This window comes from Peromyscus leucopus, chromosome 7 (genome assembly GCF_004664715.2).
Source record: "Peromyscus leucopus breed LL Stock chromosome 7, UCI_PerLeu_2.1, whole genome shotgun sequence".
NCBI classification, from domain to species: domain Eukaryota; kingdom Metazoa; phylum Chordata; class Mammalia; order Rodentia; family Cricetidae; genus Peromyscus; species Peromyscus leucopus.
Window position 1 is genome coordinate 8585785 of NC_051069.1, and position 25209 is coordinate 8610993.

Below are 25209 nucleotides of genomic sequence, written 5' to 3' on the forward strand. Positions count from 1 at the left end.
CTTGTGAACTTGTGTTTACTGTTAGACAGCCATGGTGCAGAATTCACATTTTACTGTGCTGTTTTTGCTGAACTTGAGGGGGTTTGAGTGGATCACAGCTTCACAGCTGGTCCTGGAGAGAGATAGAGCTGTGTGAGTGTGAGAGAGAGGGGGTGGGGGAGAGCTGACTGACTCTGACTGTTGAAGCTCTAGTTTTGTTTTGAAATCTCCAATGTCATTTTTGCTGATTTTAGTTAAAAATAATGGTTGCAAAGAAGGCAGGTTCTTGTCCTCTGAGCTTTGTGGATTTGTGATGTGGGTCAGGAGTGAGGACCTCTTCTCATTTCCGTTGCTTGAAGCATTTTACCTTGAGAGGGAGAAACAAGGCTTGTGGACCAGCTTCCCTGTGCAAGAGGACGTGACCCTGAATAACAGCTCCTTATTGATTGCTTTCTTTCCACTGAGCAGTAGGAGCCCTGTTGCTGCCAGGATCAGGTCCACTGGTTTGCCTTTATTCTCTGGAAGACTTAAAAATGTTGAAAGTGCTTTAAGAATTCTGAAAGGGAAGGCAGTGATTTCAGATCCTGCTGTTGTTGCCTTGGCTTCCCCTCCTGCTCCCACTCTCCTGTATCCACTGCCTTATCATTATTTAGAAGTGGGTTAGAATTTCAGGACTTCTCATGAATTTGCCATTTGACTCTGCCTTGGTGAGGGTATGCATGAAACTGTTACGGTGCATAGAAGAGAAATCTGAGCCCTGGCAAGGTTAGGTGGTTTTTCTAGAGACCCACTGTTTGTTAATCAAGTGCTAGTGGATCATTAATTTAACAACACTTGCTCACCCACCTACCCCCAGGGACCGCCAACACTCCTGACCATCAGAGCTGACAGCCCATCCTAGGGGCTAGTGGGACTCTGACTTTGGAAAGTATAAATCAGCAGCCAGTTCCTTAGCTGGTGAAGAAGGGATTAGACCCAGGTATGGAGGGAAGGAAGGAAGGAAAGGAAGGAAGGAAGGAAGGGAGGAGGAAGGAAGGAAGGAACCCAAGGAGCTGGTTTCTTCCAGAAGGAGCTGACTTACCTTGCACCTACTCTGCTCCCCTTCTCCAGTCTCCTCTCCTCTCCTTTAAATCCATCATGGGAATAGAACTTAGGTCCCCAGGCTTTCGTGCCAAGTGCTGAGCCTCTTCCTTTTTGGACAGTGTCACTGTGTAGCCCAGGATAGCCTGAGACTGTGGCAATCCTGTCTGTGTCCTGAGTGCCAAGATTACAGGCATCTACCATCACAGTTATTGTAGTTTGTTTCTGCAGAACTGGGCAAGCGATGAGTCCGCACCCCTTTCTACTGGCATGAACTAGTTCAGAGGCAGAGTTGCTCTGCTCCTGTGGGGCCGTTAGCAGGTTGCTGTACAGGGGGTACACTTGTATCTGAGACAAAGGGCCATGTGTGCAGAGGCTATCCTCAGTGCCATTGAGCCCTGCGATGGCGGTTGCCTCCTTGGAAGTCTGGAACTTTTGGAGTAGGCGTTGTGTTAAGGTTAATTCTCTCTCCTGGGTTGAGTCCCGACTGTGCTGCTGCTCACTGACTGCTGTGTGGCCTTGGCCCGTTTACTCCATTTGCCTGTTCTTGAGTGTGCTCGTCTGTTGTAGTGGTAGGGGTGTTGGCAGGTGACTTCATAGGTGTAAAGCACACGGTACAGTACTAGGAAGGGAGTGTTTTCTCTCAGCCTTCTTCCTCCCAGCTCTCCTCATGCATGGTGTGTGTGTGTGTGTGTGTGTGTGTGTGTGTGTGTGTGTGTGTGTGTGTGTGTTGGTGTGTTGGGGATTTCTGTTCTGTGAGATAAGGTCTCACTATGTAGTCCAGGCTAGCCTGGATCCTCCTGCCTCAGCCTCTTGAATGCTGGGATTATCCTGCCAGATTTATGTGGTGATCAAACCCAGGGCCTAGGTAATCACTACTAGCTGAGTTACATTCTTAGTCCTAGCTATTTATCTATCTTTTCCTTTTCTCTCCTTTTTTCTTTTCTTTTCTTTTCTTTTCTTTTTTTTCTTTTCTTTTCTTTTTTCTTCTCTTCTCTTCTCTCCTCTTTTCTTTTCTTTCTTGCGAATTTTATAACAATTCCAGCTGCTGGCCATCCTGGAATTTGCTTTGTAGACCAGGCTGGCCTTAAATTCATAGAGATCATCTGCTCCTACTTCCCGAGTGTGGGGATTAAAGGTGTGCTCCACCACTGCCCTGCTAGCCTATTAATTTTTGACAGCAGCTTTGAATTCTGCATTCTATATGTGTTCCCCCTACACTCCATAAGCCTCCTAGGCAGCTGTAATGTCACCTAAGTTTGGGGGAAGGTGTCTGTCTGCATTTGATAGGTGTTTCTAAATGTGGCCACCAGTAGATCTTTGAGTGGAGAGAATTGAGAGGGGAAACCAAAGGGCCTGTGCACCCCTAACCTCTTAGATGTGCTCTGAGTCCCACAGCTGAGGGACTAGGGCACTGTGAAACTTAACTAAAGATTGTAGTAGGATGAGAATATTGACCAGGTGCTTCAGGCCCCTCACCTACCTTAACAAAGGCTGTTGGGTGGCTTAAGTGGACATTTATTTTATCATACTCGTTGAAGTGGATGTCCAAGATTGGGGTCAACACAGTGGGTTTTAGAGAAGGCCCTCTTCCTGGTTTGGTGGCAGCCTTATCTTTGTGTGCTTGTGTGGCCTTTCACTGTGTGTACTGGGCAAGAGGGCTTAATCTTCCTCTTCTTAGGAGGCCCCTGAGCCTATCTGACTAGTAGCCTACCCTTATCACCTCTTTTAGTCTTAGTTACCCTTTGAACGACCTGTTCCATACACATCCATATATAAATATGGAAGGGTATACAGTTTAGACCATGGCACTATCCTCTCCCTAGAGTTATTCTGAGGAGAGCCAGCGACATCATCTTGGGGCTTTTCTGGCCCGTGTATATGTTGGGCCAGCCTGTGTGCTGGAACTATGAGGTCTCTTGTCTCCCTGTCTTCCTGGCCTTTGGAGAGGGTGCGAAGGAGGAGTGGAGGATTGTATTTCTGCCTGGACTAGCATATCTGGGGACCAGCACTCTGATTGTAAAGATCTTGTTTTGTCATGTGTTATCTCTCTAGACTGGAGAATGAAATCAGATGAAGCACAGGATGATCTCTTTGCCAACTCACAGGATTAACCAAGAGGCTTCACTGACTGTTCTTCAGTGCTCTGTAAGAAACACCGTGATGGGCTGGAGAGATGGCTCAGTGGTTAAGAGCACTGGTTGTTGTTTTTCCAGAGGACCTGAGTTCAATTCCCAGCAACCACATGGTGGCTCACAACCATCCATAATGAGATCTGGTGCCCTCTTCTGGCATGTAGGCATCTGTATACATAATAAATAAATAAATAAATCTTAAAGAAAAAAGAAACACTGTGATGTCTATGGCATACCACATGCCGGGCTGGTGACTGCTTCCTGCCATGCCCGATAGATTTCTGCAATAGCTGGTTCCCAAGCCCATGTATGCAGTTGGTGGTGTGGTAGCTCAGTTGTTTACATTAGATGGACTGATGAAGTGCAGCTGCAAAGTGCTTTTCTGTTGGTCTGTCTTTAAAGACTAGGTAAAAGCTGATAAAACACTCAGTAAGGCCAAATTGCTGTCAAGTTAGATGAGCAGTAAGACTGGGGGAAGGAGAAAGTTCTGGAATTGTAGACTGGACTTGTTCTTCGTGAGTCTCCATTTTTACTTTCTCTCACAGAATCAGGATTTGGAAATCATAGATGGCGTTTCTTATTCTGTTATTTATAAAAAGGTGATATATGGATCCTCTCCCTAGAGAGTGCCATGGTCTAAACTGTACACTCTTCCATATTTATATATGGATGTGTATACTCCGAGGGCCTTACCTTGCTTTAAAGAATGAGTGAGGGACAGAGTAGATGGCTCAGTGGGGAACAGTATTTACCAATACGCTCGAGGACTGAGTTTGGACTCCCAGGACCTACAGAAAGCTGGATTCTTTACTTGTGTCTGTGATCCCAGTGCTTCTGCAGTGAGATGGGAGGTGGGAGCTTGTGGGCCGGCCAGCCTGTCTTGTGCAGCTAGAACAAGAGACCGTGTCTTAAACAAGGTGGAGTGTGAGACCCAGCACCTCCACAGGTGTCCTGTACCTTCTGCATAACTGTACTCATGGACATGGTACATGGAGAATGAGTCAAGGAATGTAGACCGTGTGCTATATAAAAGTAACATCTGTAAGTGTATCCTTCCTTCCTTCCTTCCTTCCTTCCTTCCTTCCTTCCTTCCTTCCTTCCTCCTTCCTTCCTCCCTCCCTTCCTTCCTTCCTTCCTTTTTGAGACAGAGTTTCTCTATGTAGCCTTGGCTGGCCTGGAACTTGCTCTGTAGACCAAGCTGGCCTCTAACTCATAGAGATCTGAGTCCCCCCTCCCTCCCCCGTGCTGGGATTAAAGGCATGCACCACCACCACCACCACCACCACCACCACCACCACCACCACCACCACCACCGCCCGGCTTAGTGATGCTTTTTAAAAACTGAGTATTTCTGTGTGTCTGTGTTTGGGTATGTGTACATGAGTGTAGATCCAAAGGCATTGGACCCTTTGGGCTGGAGTGACAGGTGGTTGTAAGCAGCCTGACATGAGTGCTGGGAACTGAATCCTGTCCTCTAGAAGAGCAGCAAGTGCTCTTAACTGTGGAACTATCTCTTCAGCCACTAGTGAGGCTTTTTTTTTTTTTTTTGGATGATTTATTTGTTTATTTTAATGATATGTAATATGGATCTAGTCTTGACACAAATTGCTCTAAGTGTTTACTGATGGTTAAACAACAGCAACAAACCTAGCATAATCACTAATCCTTATCAAGGCTATACTCTAGCATGAGAATACAAGCCACAGATAAACTGACAGTTGACAATTAAGTCATAGAATAGGAAATGAACGATGCTGTGGACAAAGAGATCTTGGATATAGCATGAGGAGACTGAAAAATCAAAGGCACCCTGTGACTTCCAATCAGCTGTACCTTTTCACCTACTCCTTCTAAGTCTGGCTTAGTCTTGAGGTAAACATTTGTCTCTGCAGGTTCCCTAAGAGCAAGTCAGGCCACTGGCGTGACATAACCCCCTGGTGACCATGAAAAATAAGGAACTTAGCTAAATGGCAGTATTGCTTCTTTGCTACCATCAAGAGCTTTAGTGAGGCTTTTTAAACTGGAATTCAAAGCAGTGGCTCCTTCTCACTTTTAGTGGATTCCTTGGCTCCTCTTAAGGACCTTTAGTGTATTGAGAGAAGTCCAGGCCCTCATTTCTTAAACGAGGAAGCTGCAGTCGTGAGAAGTAAAGGAGGGTTGGTGGTGAAGCCCTTGGGATGATTAAAATGAGGCAGAGCCCTGGGGAGGGGAACCCTCGCCATTTACACCTTCCCTGGCTTCCCTGTGGGCTCGCCCCAAGAGGTGGAGGAGTGCAGGGCAGAGTGTCTCTCTGTGTTGTGCTGGTCTGTGCTGACCTGGGTCCTCCTTTGGGCAGGACCAACCTGGAGGCCTTGCAGAAGAAGCTGGAGGAGCTGGAGCTCGATGAGCAGCAGCGGAAGCGCCTTGAGGCCTTTCTGACCCAGAAGCAGAAGGTGGGAGAACTGAAGGATGACGACTTTGAGAAGATCAGTGAGCTGGGGGCCGGCAATGGTGGAGTGGTGTTCAAGGTCTCCCATAAGCCGTCTGGCCTAGTTATGGCCAGGAAGGTGAGTTTGTGTGGGTAAACAGCTAATTGGATTAGCAATTGGGAGCCTGTGAATGGGTGGAAGGAAGCAGGTTTCTACTTAGTACTTTTTTGTTCAGTTTGATTTTGAACTTGCTGTCTGTCAGACTGGGAAATACTAAGGTCTGCTAATGTGATAATCACCATCCCTAGATTGGGGAATAACAGTGATTGATTCTTCTTTTGCTTCTTGTGTGCTATGGGAAGGACACCAGATATACTTGTCAAGTGCAAAAGGGGCTGCTCCCACCCCCACCCCCACCCCAAACAGGGTTTCTCTGTGTAGTTTTGGTGCCTGTCCTGGCTCTCCCTCTGTAGACCAGGCTGGCCTTGAACTCACAGAGATCCGTCTGGCTCTGCCCAAGTGCTGGGATTAAAGTGTGCGCCACCACCTTGGTGGGGCTGCTTTTTTATACCTAGCCTTAGTGATTGGTGCTCAGGCCAAGGCTGAGTTCCATGGCTTCAGTCTTGAGCCGATGATTCCCTTTCCTGTCCACCATTAGTTGTCTCTTTGAACACAGTTGCCCCGCATAGAGAGGCCATGTTTTTCCATGTTTTTCAGCTCACTGTGTTCATTCTTCCCCTGTGTTTGTATTGTGCTGTTCCTTCTAGCATTTCCAACAGCACCCATCTTTGGGAGCCATCTCTTGTTTATCTCCTGTCAGTGTTCCAACTCCTCAATTGTCATTATTGTCTATGGCTCGACCTTATTAAATAACATTAAATGTATCTGTCACATTGTAAGCTGCTTAGTACAGTAACTAAGAACTGTCACTTGTCTCCCGGTTGGAACAAGGGACAGTGTTGAAGCATATTAGGGAACAGCTGAGAGTTTGGCTAAATCAATCCTTCCTGAAGTCAAGGAGGGATCTCTTGGGTGACTAAGGTTACCCTACCTCTATTCCGCATGCCTTTATACACCACAGCACAACTATGAACCATGTCCTGAAGGCCACATTTCCCTGTCTCTTAGCTCCTCGTTTTGCAGCTCCTGTTTTACACATAGCTTTATTCTTAAGATGGGTGAGTTCCCTGATCACCATTTTTGGAGCCTAGACTGGAACCATAACTGATTGCTGGTTACAGCTCAGGTGCTAACACCTGCCTATGCATTGATATTCAGCCCTGAATTAATAGGAGCTTGGTTTTAAAAACGGCCTGTTTGGGGATGGGAAGATGGCTTAGAGGGTAAAAGTGCTTGCTATACAAACGCGAGTACTTAAGTTCAAATCACCAGACCCCACATAACAGCTCAATTTGTAGTGTGAGGATCTGTGATCTCAGTGTTTCTATAATGTGATAGGAATTTGTGGCCCAGCTAGCCTGGCATATGCAGCAGGAAAGCAAAGACCAGGGGCTGGAGAGCTGGCTCAGTGGTTAACAGCAGTTACTGCTCTTGCAGAGGACCTGGGTTTGGTTCCAGCACCTACATGGCTACTTAAAACCATTGTAACTCCAGTTCCAGGGGATCTTGCAGACACATGGTGCACATACATATACTCAGACATATATGCATACACATAAATATAAAAAACAACAAGTAAAAACAAAACAAAGAGACTGTCTCAAATGGGTAGAAGGTAAGGACAGACATCTGGGGTTGTCTTCTGACCTCCACATGTTCACCATTGCATGAGGGTGCCTATATTTACACACATGCTTGCTTGCGCAAGTGCGCGCACACGCACGCACACAGATAAATTAATGAGAATAATAACTTTTTCAATTGCTTATTTTTCTAAGTGTAGTGGTTCATGCCTATAATAGGTGTTTGAAAGACTGAGGTGGGAAGATTGTGAGTCCTCTGCCTCAGCTACAAAGTGAGTTTAAGGCCAATCTGGGCAGTATAGTGAGATCTTTCCTCAAAATAATAAAGTGAACTAGAGTGTTGGACTATAGTTTAGTGTAGAGTACTTATATAGCACATGCCAGGCTCTGTTTGGTCATCAGCAGCTTAAAAAATAAAACCCAAAAGCTGCTTCTTGTCTTCCCTTCAGGAACGGAAATAACTGAAGAAAGGCTTTCTGCTTTACCCCCCTTCCTAAAAGCTTTCCCCTCACTTCTCCCCCAGCTAATTCACCTGGAGATCAAACCTGCAATCCGGAACCAGATCATCCGGGAGCTGCAGGTGCTGCACGAGTGCAACTCCCCATACATCGTGGGCTTCTACGGGGCCTTCTACAGCGACGGCGAGATCAGCATCTGCATGGAGCACATGGTATGCAGCCGTCCGTCTGCCTGGCGGCACTGGCTGGGAATGGGCTGGCTCTGGCCTCGTTGTTGGCCTGGATGGTGACCAGCTCTTTCCTGGCTCTCTGGTATAGTCACAGGATGACAGCCCTGTTTTCTGGGTACCCTCTTCTCTTCAAAGAGAAGTATTAGATGCCGGGAATTCCTGGTGGGCTTTTCTAGAGTTAATTTCCTAGTTTTCTCCTATTTTGATGACCATAAAATTTTGATGTCCAAATCCGATTAATGCACTTCAAGCCCACTATGTGTACAGTGCTGTGTGCTATTTACAAGGTTCTGGGGGAATGAATATGAAGACAGGGTTATTAGAAGTCTCTGCCTTCAGAAGGTTTATAATGGACTTTAAGGGCAACCTGCGGGGATTTTTTTATTTTTTTTTTTTTGGTGAAGAGAGCAATAGTCTCCCATACTAGTGAAAGGCAAAGTCAAGTCAGAGGGTGTTAATGGGCCAATCACATGTGTGGGAGCTAATCTGAAGTCCCTTCCTTTTCTTCCCACTGAGCATGATAACAACATAAAAATGTTCATGCTTACTGGGCGTACATGAAGTGCCATCCTAAGCAAATCCGTATTTTATTGCATTCTCATGATTATCTTTAAAAAGACACAATACATTTATTGAGTGTGTGTGTGTGTGTGTGTGTGTGTGTGTGTGTGTGTGTGTGTGCGCGCACAAGTCCCATGGCATAGGTGTGGAGGTTAACTGTGGAGTTGGTTCTTTCCTTCCACCATCGGTCCTGGGAATCGAACTCAGGTTGTGAGTTTTTTTTTTTTTTTTTTTTTTTCTTTTTTTTTTTTTTCGAGACAGGGTTTCTCTGTGTAGCTTTGCGCCTTTCCTGGAACTCGCTTTGGAGACCAGGCTGGCCTCGAACTCACAGAGATCCTCCTGGCTCTGCCTCCCGAGTGCTGGGATTAAAGGCATGCGCCACCACCGCGGCAGGTTGTGAGTTTTGAGGAAGCGCCTTTACCCACTGAGCCATCTCACCAGCCCCACAGCCCGATTTTGATCTCACCTACCGAGGAAATTAAAGCACAGAGACACTTGATCTCTGACTTTGCACTTAGGCCATGCAGTCAGTAAGTCCTCTTCAGCTTGGCCCCAGTGCTTGTACTTGGTTGACTCCACTGGATAGAGACAGGGCACGGGGCTTTTCTGTCCTTTAAGCCTAGGATCACTGGCTCTGTAGCTGAGGGAATGGCCTGGGGACTTTGGGAATCGGTTGTTTATTTGTATCTTTTTCCTTACATAAACATAAATAATGATCTTGTCGTGTTTGCCGCTGTGTCGTGCCCTCCTCTTTAGTGTGCTGGGGATTAAACCCAGGGCCTCATACTTAGGAGGTAAGTGCTTTACTCTTGAGCTATATCCCAGCCCTGCCACTGTCTTCACAGTTCAGAATATTCCTGACACCCTGGTAGAGGGCAGGTACTCAGTAAGTCTGTGTTTACTTAACACTGTCTTAGTTAGGCCTCTACTGCTGTAATAGAATGCCGTGACCAAAAGCAACTTGGGGTGAAAGAGTTTATTTCAAGTTTCAACTCCCAGGTCACGCTCCATTATTGAGAGAAGTCAGGGTAGGAACTGATGCAGAGGCCATGGGTAGGTGCTGTGTACTGGCTTGTACCTAATGGCTTCTTCAGCTTCAGCTGCCTTCTTGTGGCAGCTAGGACCGCCAGCCTAGGGGTGGCACTGCCCACTATAAGCTGGGACCTCCCACATCAATCATCATTCAAGAAAAGGTACCGCAGGCTTGCCCACAGGCCAGTCTGGTAGAGGGAGGTGTTTTCTCAGTTAAGGTTCCCTCTTCTAAAAGACTAGCTTGTGTCAACTTGACATAAACGAGCTAGCACACATTTCACTGTGACCTTGGGTAGACTTCCTGATCTCGTTGACTCTCGGTTTCCCCGTTTGTAAAGTGGCCATGATTCTATCTGTTTTGCTGTTGTGTGGGTTAGAATGACAGGTGTCAGTCTGTCAGTATGCCCTCCAATTCAGGGTATGCATTTTTGCAAGTGCTAGCTCCTGCTTTTTCCATGTGGCTGGCAGTTTAGACAGGGGAGTCTACAAACTCTTGTGATTTCAGCCTGGCACGGTGGCTATTGGCTCCCGTTCCGTGTCCCTCCTGAGCTTTAGACCTAGACTGACTTTCAGAATGGTGTCTGGTCTGAATGACCCTCAACTTCTCCACCTGAGAGTCTTTGTTGATGGTCACCCCCACCCTAATTCTCATTCATTCTCATTCATTCTCTCTCTCTCTCTCTCTCTCTCTCTCTCTCTCTCTCTCTCTCTCTCTCATTTTGAATATCTCTGCTTTTATGATCAAGAAGGGCCACATATACTGTTACCATCTGCCAACATTTGTGGGTGCTGTGTGGAACTCGGTCCTGGAACTGACTTCTGCATGTCTCAAGGTTATAGAGAAGGCTCTTGTTCCCTTTTGCTCAACTAGAGTGCAGCAATGTCTGTGGGAAGCATGGGAACTCTTTCTGGGTTGGCTGTAGCTCCTTTCCTGGGGTGTGGATTCCCATTTAGGCTTGGCTGCCAAGGACTTTTCAGACAGGTCTCATTACACAGCCCTGACTGGCTTGGAAGTTAGGTAAACCAGGCTGGCTTTGAATTCAGAGACCTATCTGCCTCTGCCTTCTGACTGCTGTAATTAAAGGCTGCACAACCAAGCCTGGCAGAATTATTACTACTACTTTTCATCCTCCTCCTTCCTTTTTTTTAAAAAAAGGGGGGAGTCTCTGTGTGTAACCCTGGGTAGCTTGTAACTTACTATGTGGGTCAGGCTGCCTTTGAACTTGCAATGTTTCTCCTGCCTCTGCCTCTTGCTTGCTGGGATGACAGGTGTGTGTCACTGTGCCTGACACTTTTGGATTTCTGATACTCTTGTGTTGATGATCTTTTTTTTTTTTGTTCTAGCCCAAAAAGAGTTTCGGTGCAGACAGATGTCTAAACAGCCTAAGATGTCTTAACAACTAGAAAGGGAAAAAGGGAAGAGGAGAAGTTGGGTGGTACTGATAAGCCAGAAACAGGAACGGCCAGAGTAGCCTTCTGTCCACTTAGGTCTAGCTAAAGTAATGGAAGGTGGGTGGTGGCATGACCAGTTATAATAGCAAGTAACTTTCAACTCTTTTGTTACTTGCTAAGTCCTTTTCACATTATGTAAGTTATTAATCTTGTCGCCCCCATCTTGTAAGATGGATTGTCAACTCCCTCAGCTGGCAGGTTGAGAGAGGAAGGCCCTGGGAGGTTTGTAATGGGCTTAACTCACAAAGACAATGAGTGCCAGAGTCTAAGCAGATCTGCTTCCTTTGGTTTCAGACTGTCCTCTCTCTGTGCAGGGCTATGCTTGTGGGATTCTGCTTCTCCGCAGAGAAATGATTGGATGAGCTCCTCTTTAGGGGCCCTGCTCTGAGCTTACATCCTGTGTTTCCATGGTTTTGAGCACTTGTAGACAGTCACGATATACTTGAATCAACACAGGTCTAGCTTTACAAACACTTATTTTTAGTGCTTGTTATATGCAAGGTGTCACATGAGTTGCCCTGAGGACTGGGGTGCTAGAGCTATGCACAGGCTGGGGGCTGTGTCCTACATGTTCTCAGTTTAGCTGTCCGAGCTGCTGAGTACCAGCCCGTTCTGCTGAAGCCTCTGAAGTTCTAGTTCCCTGAGAGGTCCCTGTACTCAAACGTCTCCCTCTAATGTGGGAGCCAAGAGGCTGTTTGTGGGTGAGCGTGGTTGCACTTCAGGGGCTAAGGTTAGGCCTCAAACATCGATGATGACCTGAAGGGCCCTGGTCAGGACTGGGGCTTGGAGGGAGAGAGTTAAACCTTGGAAGCAGCAACACGACCTTCAGTCATTGTAAGAAAGAACAGTACCTTTTCTTTCTTCCATTTTATTGTTAGTTTTTTTCTCCTTGTGGTGCAGTGGATAGAATCCATGGCTTGGCCCATGCAGGTGGCAGGGCTGTACCCCTGAGCTATACCTCTAGCCCTGGAGCAGTGTTTTTATACCAGAAGAGAACTCAGAGCAGCCTGAGGGTCTAGACAGCACTCTGTAGCAAGCAGCTATTGCTGGAAGTCCATGAGGCACAAGAGCCAGCTCTGGACCCTTGTCACCCTTCCTTGGTCTCTGTCATGTCCTCCTGCATCAGAGCCCCTTACTGTAAAAACTAGCTGCTGGCTGCCACTTGCCTCCAAGGTGGGATCATGTGAAGAACTCTGCTCTGTGCTCACATCCTAGCTTCTAAAGGGTTTTGATCCCCACTGTAACAGTCTGACATTCTGTGTCATTAACATGTATTTCCAACAGGTGATTAGGAAAATTTCCAAGCACAGAGAGAGCTGAAGGACTTTACAGTAACCACCACCTCAATTCTGCCGCTAGCATTTTTGCCACATATTTGCTTCCCTAACCATTGTCCATTATATCCACTGCTCAAATGCTTTTTGAGATGCATTTTAAAGTCAGTTGTAACACGAATCTTAAAAGATCTTATTAATAAAAAACTCAGTGCCAGCTATTGGGATAAATGCTGAAAGATCAGAGAGATAGAATAAGCCACAGCTAACCTCACCTTGCCAACTTCTCAGCCGATTCTTTTTCCTCAAACTGGAAGCTTCCGAGTCCTCATCCAAATGGATCTCAGCTGAACTGCTGCTAAAAGCCTAAAAGCTTAACAAGGCTCTAGTTCCTGGTCCTCACACCTTATATACCTTTCTGCTTCCTGCCATCACTTCCTGGGATTAAACGTTCATGTCACCATGCCTGGCTGTTTCCAGTGTGGCCTTGAACTCAGAGATCCGGATGGATCTCTCCCTCCCAAGTGATAGGATTAAAGGTGTGTGTGCCACCATTTTCTGGCCTCTATGTCTGTCTAGTGGCTGTTTTATTCTCTGACTCCAGATAAGTTTATTAGGGTGCACAATATATTGGGGGACACAGTATCACTACAGTCAGTTTGTGTCATCAGCATGCACTGTCTGTTTTCTGAAGCATTCAGTCAAGGACTCACCTCCATTAGAAATAAGTCTGAATTTTGAGAGCCAAGGGAATAGGATGCTCCCTTACCAGAACAGAACGCTCTTGCCTACAGAGAGGAGGATTTCTGCTCAGTTGGTAGCTGAGCAACCGGGGAGCAGGGAGTTGGAGTTGATGGTTCTGAGGCAGGAGTAAAAAAAAAAAAGCTTTTAAGCTATTATTTTCATAAAGCATTTGTCTCTCTATAGAAAACCATCACAGAAGTACCATTGACTTAGTTAATAATTGGCTTCTAAAAATAAGCAGCATGTCAGCAGTGGAAGTCGGTGATCACAAGCTCTTGGCAACAGTGAAGACGCAGAACCAGAGTGCTGCAGGGTTGGTTGCAGGAGGCTGGAGGCTGGGTGATCCTGATTAGCTTGTCTGGTGAGCCCATTGTTCTCCCTCTAGCGCTGCTTGTCTGCTTGTCACCCTGGAGGGTAAAGGGAAGGAGCCAGTGTGCCTTCTTTTTAATAGCTTTCTTCTCGTGTGTGTGTGTGTGTGTGTGTGTGTGTGTGTGTGTGTGTGTGTGTGTGTGTGTCTCCTGTATACAAAGTTCTCTCTCTCTCCCCTTTCTCCCCTTCTCCCTTCTCTCTCTCAGCTGATGTTCTCATCTTAGAACAGCAGGAGCAGATTCCTTAACTTCGGCCTCCATCAAGTGTTGATTTTCTAGATGGGAACTTGGCCACAGCTGGTCATTTCTAATCCAGTCTGATCAACCCTGCATCTCTTCTTGAACCCATGGTGAACTGGAAATACTTCCCTTACCACCCCCTGGGAAGGTCATATGCATTAGTTAGCTGGACTGCCTGCTATCCTCTGCTGTGGTTAGGGTCATTTAAAGGTAGTGCCATTCATTGCCAGAACGGTGAAGAAACATGAGAACCACCACGTTAGTTTTCTACCCCATTTGAATCCAGTTTCACAGAGCAGCTTTGTTACCTTGCTTTTGATGATCATTTCTTGATTAGGCAAAGCCATTCAAACTAAGGAGCTGAAACTATATCCAGTTAGAGGCAAATTAGAAGTAGCTTGTCAGCTTTCTGTGTTTTTCCCTTTGGTGAAGGATACAGAGTTGCCGCGGTGTTTGTAGGAGCCGCTGACTTGGGGAAGGGGTGTTCCTGGGATTTGGTATTGTCCTGATTTGTCCAGAAGGATACTGTTGCACTGAAGGCAACCAGAATCTCAGGATCCATTTGATGGCATGAGCTTGTTAGCATGGTCACAGCCTTGGTAGAGGTCTTGGAAAGGAAGTGTATGTGTAAAGGGGTTCTCTCCTTGACTCTGTGCTTCCATTCCCTGGAGGCTCTCTGCTGTATTGAAGTTCTAGGTTGAGTTTCAGAATGCTCTACTCTTCTGGTTGACTCACCCCACTAACATGCAATTGTGCTAGGGCATTCATTGTGATCAGAAGTCATTTATACTGAGGGATGTTCCTGTGCTATGTAAAACTGTCCTGCATTTGACTGTCTACACAGTTATATTTGCAGGCACCTCTCTGTGTGTTTGTGTGTGTGTGTATGTATTTGTGCACGTACACACTCTTGAGGTGCCATCACTTTTGTTTGCATGTTTGGAGATGAGAGGTTGACAGTGAGTATCATCATCACCTTTTCTTTCTTTCTTTCTTTCTTCTTTCTTTCTTTCTTTCTTTCTTTCTTTCTTTCTTTCTTTCTTTCTTTCTTCTCTTCTTTCTCTCTCTCTCTCTCTCTCTCTCTCTTCTCTCTCTCTCTCTCCTCTCTCTCTCTCTTTCGTTTTTCGAGACAGGGTTTCTCTGTGTAGCTTTGCACCTTTCCTGGAACTCACTCTGTAGCCCATGCTGGCCTTGAACTCAGAGAGATCCGCCTGCCTCTGCCTCCCAAGTGCTGGGATTAAAGGCCTGAATTTCTTTAGTCACTCTTCACCTTACTGTTTAGAGACAGGATCTCTCGATCATCATTTCATCTAGAGTGGCTGGCCAGCAAATTCCCAGGGGTTTGCCTGTCTCCCTCCGTCTCCTGTCCCCCACCGGCTCTGAGGTTATGAGTGTGTACCACCAGCCTGGCTTTTGTAAGGGCACTGGGATTGAACTCAGGTCCTCATGATTGAGCAGTAAGCACTTTACCACTGAGCCCTCTCTTCAGCCCGTACTGAACCATTTTTTTTTCTTCTGTTTCCTTTAGCGTTAGTCATCTAGAGTTGACAGTAATAGAAATTGGTTCAAACCATCCTTCTTGTGAGCATAGGATTTTAAAATTGATAATTTGGTTTTTAGTATTGATTCAGATAATTTGTTTTGGGAAGTCTGTATTTTTTTTTTTTTTTTAAAGATCTATTTTTATTTTATGTGTATGTGAATGTGTGCTCTGGGTGGGTGGATGCCTCCGTAGGACAGAAGAGCAGAAGAGGGTGTTGGATCCACTGGAGCTAGATTTAGAAACAGTTGTAAGCTGCTTGACATGGGTGCTGGGAACCGAACTTGGGTCCTGTGGGAAGAACAAGCAGTGCTATTGCCCCTGAGCTGACTTTCCTAGCCCCAGGTCTGAATTCTTGAATGAGTCTTGTTTAGAAAGGCAGTTGCTTGATGTCTGCCTACTGGTACCTTTGTACAAAATGGATGTTTGGCATATTTTAATTTATTTAGTAGATTTATTTCTCTACTTTAATACATTAGTAATTTAAAAAGTAAAACATTCAGTATTTGTAGAAAAATCTATAAATAGTAGAAAGGGCAAGGAAAAAACTCTGATAATCTTACTGCTTAGACAGAAGGGAACAGGCCTACTTAACATTTTGACTTTGCTTTGTTAGAATACACAACCCTTTTTAACTTTGATAAGGTGGGCTCTGTTTTCCTCTGTTTGCCGTGTTATATATGGTTCCCTTGTCTCATTGTCACTGGCTGCATCATAGAGACACAATTTTGGAGACCGGATGTTTGTGCGAACTTTGAATGTATATCCAGAGTCTCACTCTTCTTCAAGGCTCAGCTTCAAGATCATTGTTTCTAGCTCTTCCCTTAGCCACTGTGTCTGAGAATTGCTTCCAGTGACGGATGTGTTATCTCTTCAAGGAAAGAGGTCCCTCTGTTTTATTCTTTCTGGAGACGGGGTCTTACTAGGTTATGTAGCCCAGGCTTTCCTAAATCTTGGGATCCTCTTTCTCAGTCTCCCCCTGGAGAATTATCCCGGTGGGGGTGTAGTGGGGTGGAATGTGCTAGAGTGTGCTAGTCCCTGAAGGCTTTACTGCCATCAGAAAACCATCTCTGAAGAGACAATAATGAAACTCAGTTCAGCTTAGCCTAGGTAGCCATCACTAGTACAAACTTCTAGAGTCTGACCCTAGGGTTTTTTGTTGTTGGTGGTATTGTGGTTTTGTTGTTGTTGTTGTTTTTTTTTTGTTTTTTTTTTTGGCTTTTTTTTTCTTAAGCCATATTTAAGCATAGCACAATTTTGGAAAAAAGTGTTCTAATGATAATTAAACAGTCCTGTGTGTACAACAAAGCTTAAGGCATGTTTACATTGAAACAAAGTACATAGGGCTTCTTCCATAAAGATGGGTACTGTTGACTCTGAAATAGTGCTCACAATTTAGGGTCTAGGGAGAATGACTGAGGTAAACATAATGCTTGTGGAAGTCAAGATTGGCATGACCCTAATACAAAAATCACTGAGGCTGTTGTAAAGGACAGGTGACATCTTTCATGAAGATAGCTCTAATGGACTTAGAAGCAATGCTTAATTTAGGGGGAAAGGATCAGGGTTAAACAAAACATAAATTCTGGGGGATACAGGTGAAGCCTGGTTATACAGATAGCAAAGGATCACCAGGTTGTAAACTATATCCTTTCCAAGCATTCCAGGATGAAGACAAGTAACCATCTCCTTCCTTGGAAGAGACGAGTCTGCATGTTTAACTTTCCTAGCTTTTTTGGTGCTTATCTGTGTGCACAAGGACCTCTTGCACTCTACATCTTTCCTCTTAACCTCCACTCCCAGCTGCTGTGGTTCTTAAAACACTAGATGTGGATTCCTTTATTTCTGCCTCCATCAAGTCAGATCTTAAGACACACACACACACACACACACACACACACACACACACACTTGCACATTTCTGCTATATTACTTTTCATCTTATTCCCTTGAGACAGGGTCTGACTGTGAACCAGGAGCTAGGCTGGCAACCAGCAAGCCCCAGGGATCTTCCTGTCTCTTCCCTGCACAGTGCTGAGTTACAGGTGTGCACATGGCCAGGCCTAGCTTTTATATGCATGCTGGGGATTTGAACTCAGATCCTCATGCTTGCATAGCGAACACTCTTACTCACTGAGAAATTTTCTAGGTGGGGCCTTGACCACAGCTGGCCATTTCTAGCCCTGTCTGTCCCTGTGTCTCTTCGTGGACTCAGAATGAAATGAACTGCATAGCATCTCAGGAGTGTGAAACTGTTGAGTGTCTTGGCTTTCAATCTTGCTGAAATATCCTATTCATTTCTTTCCTTGCTCCTTCCTTTGCTTGGTACAGACCTGACTCCTGAGTATGATTTCAGTGGTAATATTGTCTTCTTCATTGAGTCAGAATTGCTTCTCCCTTCTTCAGTGTGTCTAAAGTATTTGTCTTATACTGTTCTGGATTTATTACTTAAAAATTTTGAGGATAAGAGCTAGCTCTTTTCATATCTCTACCCCTTTATATTTATCACATAGTCATGACACTTTGTAGGATTTATAGAATGAATGATTGCCTCCTATGACATTTTTCTTTTGATTTTTGATGATTGGTTTGTTAGGAGAATACCAGATGTCAGTCAACTGAAATGATAGTGCTCAGGGCTAACACTGGTGGCTGGAGATAGTGCTCAGCCACTTAGAGCATTTACTGTTATTGTAAGTGCTCTAAACCAGGTTTGGTTCCCAGAACTCAAATGGTGGCTTAAGCCACTCCTAACTCCCATTTCCAAGAGATCCAGTGCTCTCTTCTGGGCTTGGAGGGAGTTTATTTTTATTTTATGTGTACGAGTGCTTGCCTGTATATATATATGTATGCATCACATGCGTGCCTGGTACCTTTGGAGGTCAGAAGAGGACATTGAATCCCTTGGAACTGGAATTAAAGATGGCTGTGAGCTGCTATGTGGGTTCTGAGAGCTGAACCAGGGTCCTCTGCAGGAACAGGGGCTCTGAACTGCTGAGCCATCTCTCCCAAGACTGCATTTAAATTTGAAAATTTAAATGTATGTATGTGTGTATGTGTGTATGTGTTTGTGTGCTACAGCACACGTGGAGGACAAAGACCAGCTTTTGTGAATTATTTTTCTCTTTCCACCGTGGATTCTGGGCACTCAGGTTGTCAGGGTTATGTGGCTAGCACTTCTACCCAGTGAGCCATGGTGCTGACCCCAAACAGCTAACTCACGTATCAAGTTCTTACTCTATGCCAGATATTCTGAGTGCTTCATTTGTCTTAGTTTGTTTAATCTTTATTGCAGCCCGTGACTGTAATAGTAGTCTTCTAATTATTCACAGCAGTAGATAGTGAGCGGCAGTTAGTGTTTAAACTTCTGGCTATAGAGCCTGCACAGTTGATACTATCCTATGCTGTGAGTCAGGGCAAAGCAAGACTTTTTTAATGACCACTGTGTACTAGTCATTTGTTTAAAGAAGCCCACAGGATTTTGTTTGATCATTATTTGAAGCCTGCCTCAGTTTTTTTTTTTTTTTTTTTTTTTTTTTTTGCTTACAAACTGTATGGCCGTGGCAGGCTTCTTACTAACTGTTCTTATAGCTTAAATTAATCCATTTCCATAAATCTATAACTTGCCATGTGGCTTGTGGCTTACCAGTGTCTTCACATGTGGCTTGTCATGGTGACGGCTGACAGTTTCTCTGCCTTAGCCTTCCACTTCCCAGAATTCTTCTCCTCCTTGTCCCGCCTATACTTCCTCCTGCCTGGCCACTGGCCAATCAGTATTTTATTTATTGACCAATCAAAGCAACAGATTTGACATACAGACCATCCCACAGCACTTCCCCTATTTTTTTTCAAAAAGTAAGGTTTTAACTTTTACACATCTCCAAAGCCAGCTTGGTATATTTGGGAATTTGGGCGTAGCTTCTCTTACTACTTCCTGCTGGAGGGAGGCGCTGTATCTTATGGGGACAAAGAAAATTTAAGGATGGAGTAGTCCATGAGGCTGTATCATCTGAGCCAGTTGCCTTGAAATGATTCTGGATGTTGGATCATCTGGGTTATGGTGTCATCAGAGACCTTTCAGGGGGTCTTGGCTGGTCAAACCTGATGTATCTTAATCTGGAACAAATCTATAGCCTCTGGCTTTCTGTGGAAACAAAAGCAGAGCCTCCTTTCCAAAGCAACAATCTTTACATCCAAATTTTGAAGTTAAGTTACCTTTAAAATACATATTTTGGCATAACTAAACAGCTTTTGCAATCAAATGTTTTTCTTCAGTTACGAATATCAAAGAGAACATAATCCAGGTTCTCTGTGTGGTAGCCATCTTTACGTGGCTTATTTTTTATATTACCTTGAGACTATTGTTTTAAACTACAGCCTTCTGAGCCTGAAACAGCGTTGTGGCTGCTTGCTCTGCCCACTTCAGCTTCCCAACATGGCAGTGGTACGTTTTACGCCAGCTCTGGGAGCCATCAACTCTCAGAAATAGTGGGTCTGTGCTTCTTATCAAAGCAGCGTGTAGCCCAGAAACCTCTTTTTGTTTTGTACTAGCAAAGGCTAAATCCACCATGCAGCTTAATGTGCCACTTGCAGAGGCCTCATTCCCGCCATACTGCAGGTTGAGCGCATTCGCCAGAAACCCGCCATAGTAGCTCAAACACGCAGGCTGCCGCTAACTTGAGAGAAACAACTAGGAACTGTTTTAGCTCCGTTTTACAATCTTTTTTTCTCAGGTTTTAGGTGGGAACTCTTGTCAACACGTTGGGCGCCATTTGTAGCTAGTTTTCCTGCCTTGCCCACAGTTAGGACAAATCTCTGTCACCTGCCAGTCCCACAGCCGCTCAGACCCAACCAAGTAAACACAGAGACTCATATTGCATACAAACTGTATGGCCATGGCAGGCTTCTTGCTAACTGTTCTTATAGCTTAAATTAATCCATTTCCACAAATCTATACCTTGCCATGTGGCTTGTGGCTTACTGGTGTCTTCACATGTGGCTTGTCATGGTGGCGGCTGGCAGTTTCTCTGCCTCAGTTTTTGATAACTGGGTCAAACTGAAGGATGCTTGCGTCTTAATCTGTGTTAAGCAAGTGTCTTACATATGGTAGTCACATTCTTCTGAAGTTTAATCGTTGATATCGTAGAAACATTGTCATTAACTGGTCTGTATTCTTGTTCTTAGGATGGTGGGTCCTTGGATCAAGTTCTGAAGAAAGCTGGAAGAATTCCTGAGCAAATTTTAGGAAAAGTTAGCATTGCTGTGAGTATGTAGTAAAGTTTTTCTTCTGAAGTAGTAAATTAAGAGGAGATAGTGAGGGAGGAAGATAAATCAATGAAGGGAATTTATTTCAAAAACAGTGTTTTTCAGCTGGGCGTTGGTGACACACGCCTTTAATCCCAGCACTGGGAGGCAGAGGCAGGCGGATCTCTGTGAGTTCCAGGAAAGGCGCAAAGCTACACAGAGAAACCCTGTCTCGAAAAACCAAACCAAACCAAAACCAAAACAACAACAAAAACCAGTGTTTCTCACCATAAATTTTTCTGTGGAGTATGACCTTAAACTTCTGATACTTCCAGTGCTAGGATGACAGGCGTTCACCACCTCATCCCATTTTATGCTGTGCTGAGGATCGAAGTGTGGGCCTTATACATACAAGCACTTCACCAACTGAGCTAAATCCCCAGCCCCAATCTTTATGTTCAAACCTGTGTCTGAAAAACAAAATAAGGTATCTTGGGAGATTCTTGTTGGTGGTAGTAGAAAAGATCTTTAAAATTGCCTATTTGGAACAATATCTCTTATAGGGTGTTTTGAGAAATTCTTTATGCTTGGCCATCCTTAGTTTAACCTAACAGTAATGCTTTATAGAACATACAATATGGCTGCTTGATAAAGCAGATTCATTGTTTGTGGAATGTTGAAGAAGAACCGTTGTCTTTCTAAGCCATGCCATTTCAGTTTCCCGTCTTTTTACCTTCCTCTCCTCCAGGTGATAAAGGGCCTGACATATCTGCGGGAGAAGCACAAGATTATGCACAGAGGTGAGAAAGTACTGCCAGATGTTTTATTCTGCTAGATGTTTTATTCTGAATGACAACTGAAACCTGAAGCTTCTCACATCTCTTTTATATGTTCTGTTTTGGAATGAAAGCCCTTTACTAAAAGCTGGGAGTGGTGGCTAACGCCTTTAATCCCAGCATTTGGTCAGCAGGGGCAGGCAGGTCTCTGTGAGTTCGAGGGCAGCCAAAGCTATATAGTGAGACCCTGTGGGGGGGGGAGAAAAGAAAAACAAAAACAAACAAACAAAAAAAAACAACAGCAGCAACAAAAAAGCCCTTTACTAATTTTTTTTTTTTTTTTTTTTTGAGACAGGGTTTCTCTGTGTAGTTTTGGTGCCTGTCCTGGATCTCACTCTGTAGCCCAGGTTGGCCTTGAACTCACAGAGATCCTTATGAGTGCTGGGATTAAAGGTGTGCTCCACCACCACCTGGCTCCCTTTACTAATGTTTTTTATTTGTTTGTTGTGCATATGTTTTGTTGTTGCTGTTGCTTGGTTAGTTTTGTTGGTGCTTGAGATGGTGTCTCTTAAGTATCTTGGCTGTTCTAGAACTCACTACATAGATCAGGCTGACCTCAAACTCACAGAGACCCACATGTCTCTACCTCCCAAGTGCATTCTTTGTTTATTTTGTTTTGAGAGATAGGTTTTCACATTGTAGAACAAGTTTGCTGAAGACTCGCTGTGTCGTCCTTGAATCTGTGGTAGTCCTCCTACATTAGCCTCCTGAACACTTGAGTTACAGTCGTGAGCACCTCACTGGCACTCTACACTAGCTACGGTCATAGCCAAGAACCTCTTTAAAAATATGATAGTAACCAGGTGGTGGGACAAACACCTTTAATCCCAGCACTCATAAGACAGAGGCAGGTGGATCTCTGAGTTCGAGGCCAGGCTAGTCTACAGAGTGAGTTCCAGGACTGCCAAGAAATACAGAAATCCTGTATAATATATTAGTAAACAGGCATGATGTGCAGGCCTTTATTTCCAATGCCTAGGAGGCAGAGGCAGGTGGATCTCTGAGTTCTATCTAGGCCAACTTGGTCTACATAGTGCCGTCTGAATCAGCCAGAGTTACATGATAAGACCCTCTCTCACAAACAGAACATGTTAATAATATAAAGCTAGGTAGTAAAATATGACGACCGCTGCTCTCAGGTGTGGTTGGGACAGGTACCTTTAACTGGATGAGTAGGGCTCTGGTCCTAGTGAGATGTTTTGCCTTGCCTATATAGCCAGTTAGCTCTTTTTTTTTTTTCTCTTTCTCTTTTTTAGATTATTTATTTATTATATATACAATGTTCTGTCTGCATGTTTGCCTACATGCCAGAAGAGGCCATCAGATCTCATAGATGGTTGTGGGCCCCTGTGTGGTTGCTGGGAATTGAACTCAAGACATCTGGAAAGAGTGGTCAATGTTCTCAACCTCTGGGCCATCTCTCCGGCCCTCTTACATGTCCAGAGGATCCACACCAAATGGGAATTTAAGAGATAAGCAGGTTCTCATTCCTAATGATTTGTCTCTGCTTTCATGGAGTACACTTCCTGGGCAGGAGGAATATGACTGATGTTCCCAGGTAACCAGTGCTCACACTTTGGCCAACTTATGGATTCCATAAGATGAACTGGTCCTCTGGGATGTGCTCTGGTGCTGTACAGGCTATTGTATTCTATTTCCCTTGGGTATCCAGTGGGAAGGGCAGTCTGTGTGGCTCAGCATGGCTCAGCCTAGTACATGTGGTTTGTGAGCTGCTGGCCAGGCACTGGGCAGGAAATCTGTGACCCCATTTGACCTCTTAGGTGACATTCCAGTGATAGTCATGTGCAGGTGCATGACTAGGTCCCTCCATGTTAACTACTCCTCCTCAAAATCTCTTCCTTTATCCAAAACAAGTAATTAATAAATGTAAAATATTTATAGAATACCTGCCAAGTGCAGTGTACTGGTTGAGTCATGTGGGGGCCATAGAGAAGGTTCATAGATGAATTGTGTCTTCCAGGAGACAGAGAGGACTCTGGTATATGGTGGAAGATAACTAGTGTTTTTATGCATGAGTCATTACCTCACCAACGTTCTAACAGAATCTGATGTGACATAATTTATTAGTCAGGATTCTTTGATTGTGTCAGACTTGAGATTACTTAATCAGAAGATGGAATGTGTTGGCTTGAGTCACCACAAAGCTGAAGGCAGTGATGAAGATGGGATTGAAATTAGAGCCTCGGAACTCTGGTCAGCTGGGTCTTCCTTCTTTTTGTAGGCTTTCCTTTCAGGCAGAATCCATCTCTGTCTCTCTGTCTCTCTCTCTGTCTCTCTCTCTGTCTCTCTCTCTGTCTCTCTCTCTCTGTCTCTCTCTGTGTCTCTCTCTCTCTCTCTCTCTCTCTCTCTCTCTCTCTCTCTCTGTGTCTCTCTCTCTCTCTCTCTGTGTCTCTCTCTCTCTCTCTCTCTCCAGGGTTTCTCTGTGTAGCTCTGGCTGTCCTGGAACTCACTCTGTAGACCTGGCTGGCCTCAGACTCACAGAGATCTGTCTGCCTCTGCCTCCTGAGTGCTGGGATTAAAGGTGTGCACGACTAACCCCCAGCCAGACAGATTCTCTTTAGTGAGGGCTGCATGGACCTTACCAGCCACTTACATATCAGGTCCTGGATGTACTCCACTCCGGATAAAGCTTCACCTGCTCTCCCCAGTTCACATCAGTGTTTGCCTCTGCCTCCAGAGTGCTGGCATTAAAGGTGTGCACTACTATACCCCAGCATAAGTTTTTAAGGAGCCACAGAGCTGAGTGTAAGCAGTGGCGGTGTGTCCTTGTCTGCTGCCCTATTGACATGTACTCTAAAGAGGTCCTGAATGCCTTAGCTAGAGTTATATGAAAGTGGGTTTTTCGGAGCCTTCCTTTTCTGTTCCTAGTCCCCTATGAGCACCAGTATCTTCCAGAACATCACAGGGGTGCCAGCAGCAGCTTGCAACAAAAAGTCCTTAGCAGCAACCAGGATTTCAGCCTCTCAAATCCTGTCACTTGAGACAAGTCATCTATCCATATAGCAGGATCTGGCTTTGTCTTATTTTATAAGCTGTTTTAGTAGATTCTTGTATAATGTATTTCTAGATGGCTTTGTCCCTCGTCAGACACTGTCCTGTCTGCCAGGGCTTTTCTTACAGAAAGTTGGTGTAGCCTCATGAGGTGTTTTGGGGAGGCTGTCCTCTTATCTTTGTGTGCAGAGGCATGCTTGCTCCTGCTAGCTCCTGCTTGCCCCTTGAGTTCTAGGAGGTTGCCCCTCCTGTTTGTCTCAGCTATACGGGCAAGTGGAGTACAGGGAGAGAACTCCTCTTGCTTCTGTCTAGACTGTTGGAAGGAGTGGCTGATTTTAGCTGGAATCCAGTGGGCTAGTTTCTTGGCTAGAAATGTGAGTCTTATTCTCTCTGGAACTATCCTGTGAAGGGCTGTATATGATTTCATCTTTCATTTCTCAAGAGCCAGGCAGGACCAGATACTGGAAGAGGGAGAGTTTCCTACTTGGGAAGAGTCATTGCGGGGAGGTATTTGAGATAGCTGTGAAGCTGAGGTCTAAGTGTACATGTGGTGGTGGCCTGGAAAGGCTTTCCAGGTAGAATGAAACGGGCACATGGAGACTGGAAACATGAGGCTGTAGCACAGGAAATAAGGTTTCTAGAACAGAGGTAAGGGGCAGGAACTAAAGTAAGAAATGGTTCACTACATGTCCTGGAGTTTATCGTGGATCCAGGAAGCAGTGGAGTGTTCCTGAACAGGGCATGGGCCTGGATCTAAGGATAAGGACTCCGGTGCTGTGGCTAAGAGAGGATAGTTCTTCAGGAGTTACCGTAGCCTAATGACACAATGTGAGTGAGTGAGGCTGGCCTTGAGTGATCCCAGCAAAATTGTCAGTAATTTCTCACTCTTTCCTCTTCTAATTCTTGGGACAGC

At 45.1% G+C, this 25209-nt stretch overlaps 1 protein-coding gene across 2 annotated transcripts in view; it reads left to right on the forward strand.

Moving 5' to 3' along the window:
* Window positions 1-25209, forward strand: part of Map2k1 (mitogen-activated protein kinase kinase 1) — a 75944-nt gene that overhangs the window by 35041 nt on the left and 15694 nt on the right. For both annotated transcript variants that reach the window (XM_028866880.2, XM_037207411.1), the window contains exons 2-5: window positions 5530-5740; window positions 7829-7975; window positions 20389-20466; window positions 21197-21248. In XM_028866880.2, coding sequence (XP_028722713.1) covers window positions 5530-5740; window positions 7829-7975; window positions 20389-20466; window positions 21197-21248 — 488 coding nt within the window. The remainder of the gene's footprint in view (window positions 1-5529; window positions 5741-7828; window positions 7976-20388; window positions 20467-21196; window positions 21249-25209) is intronic.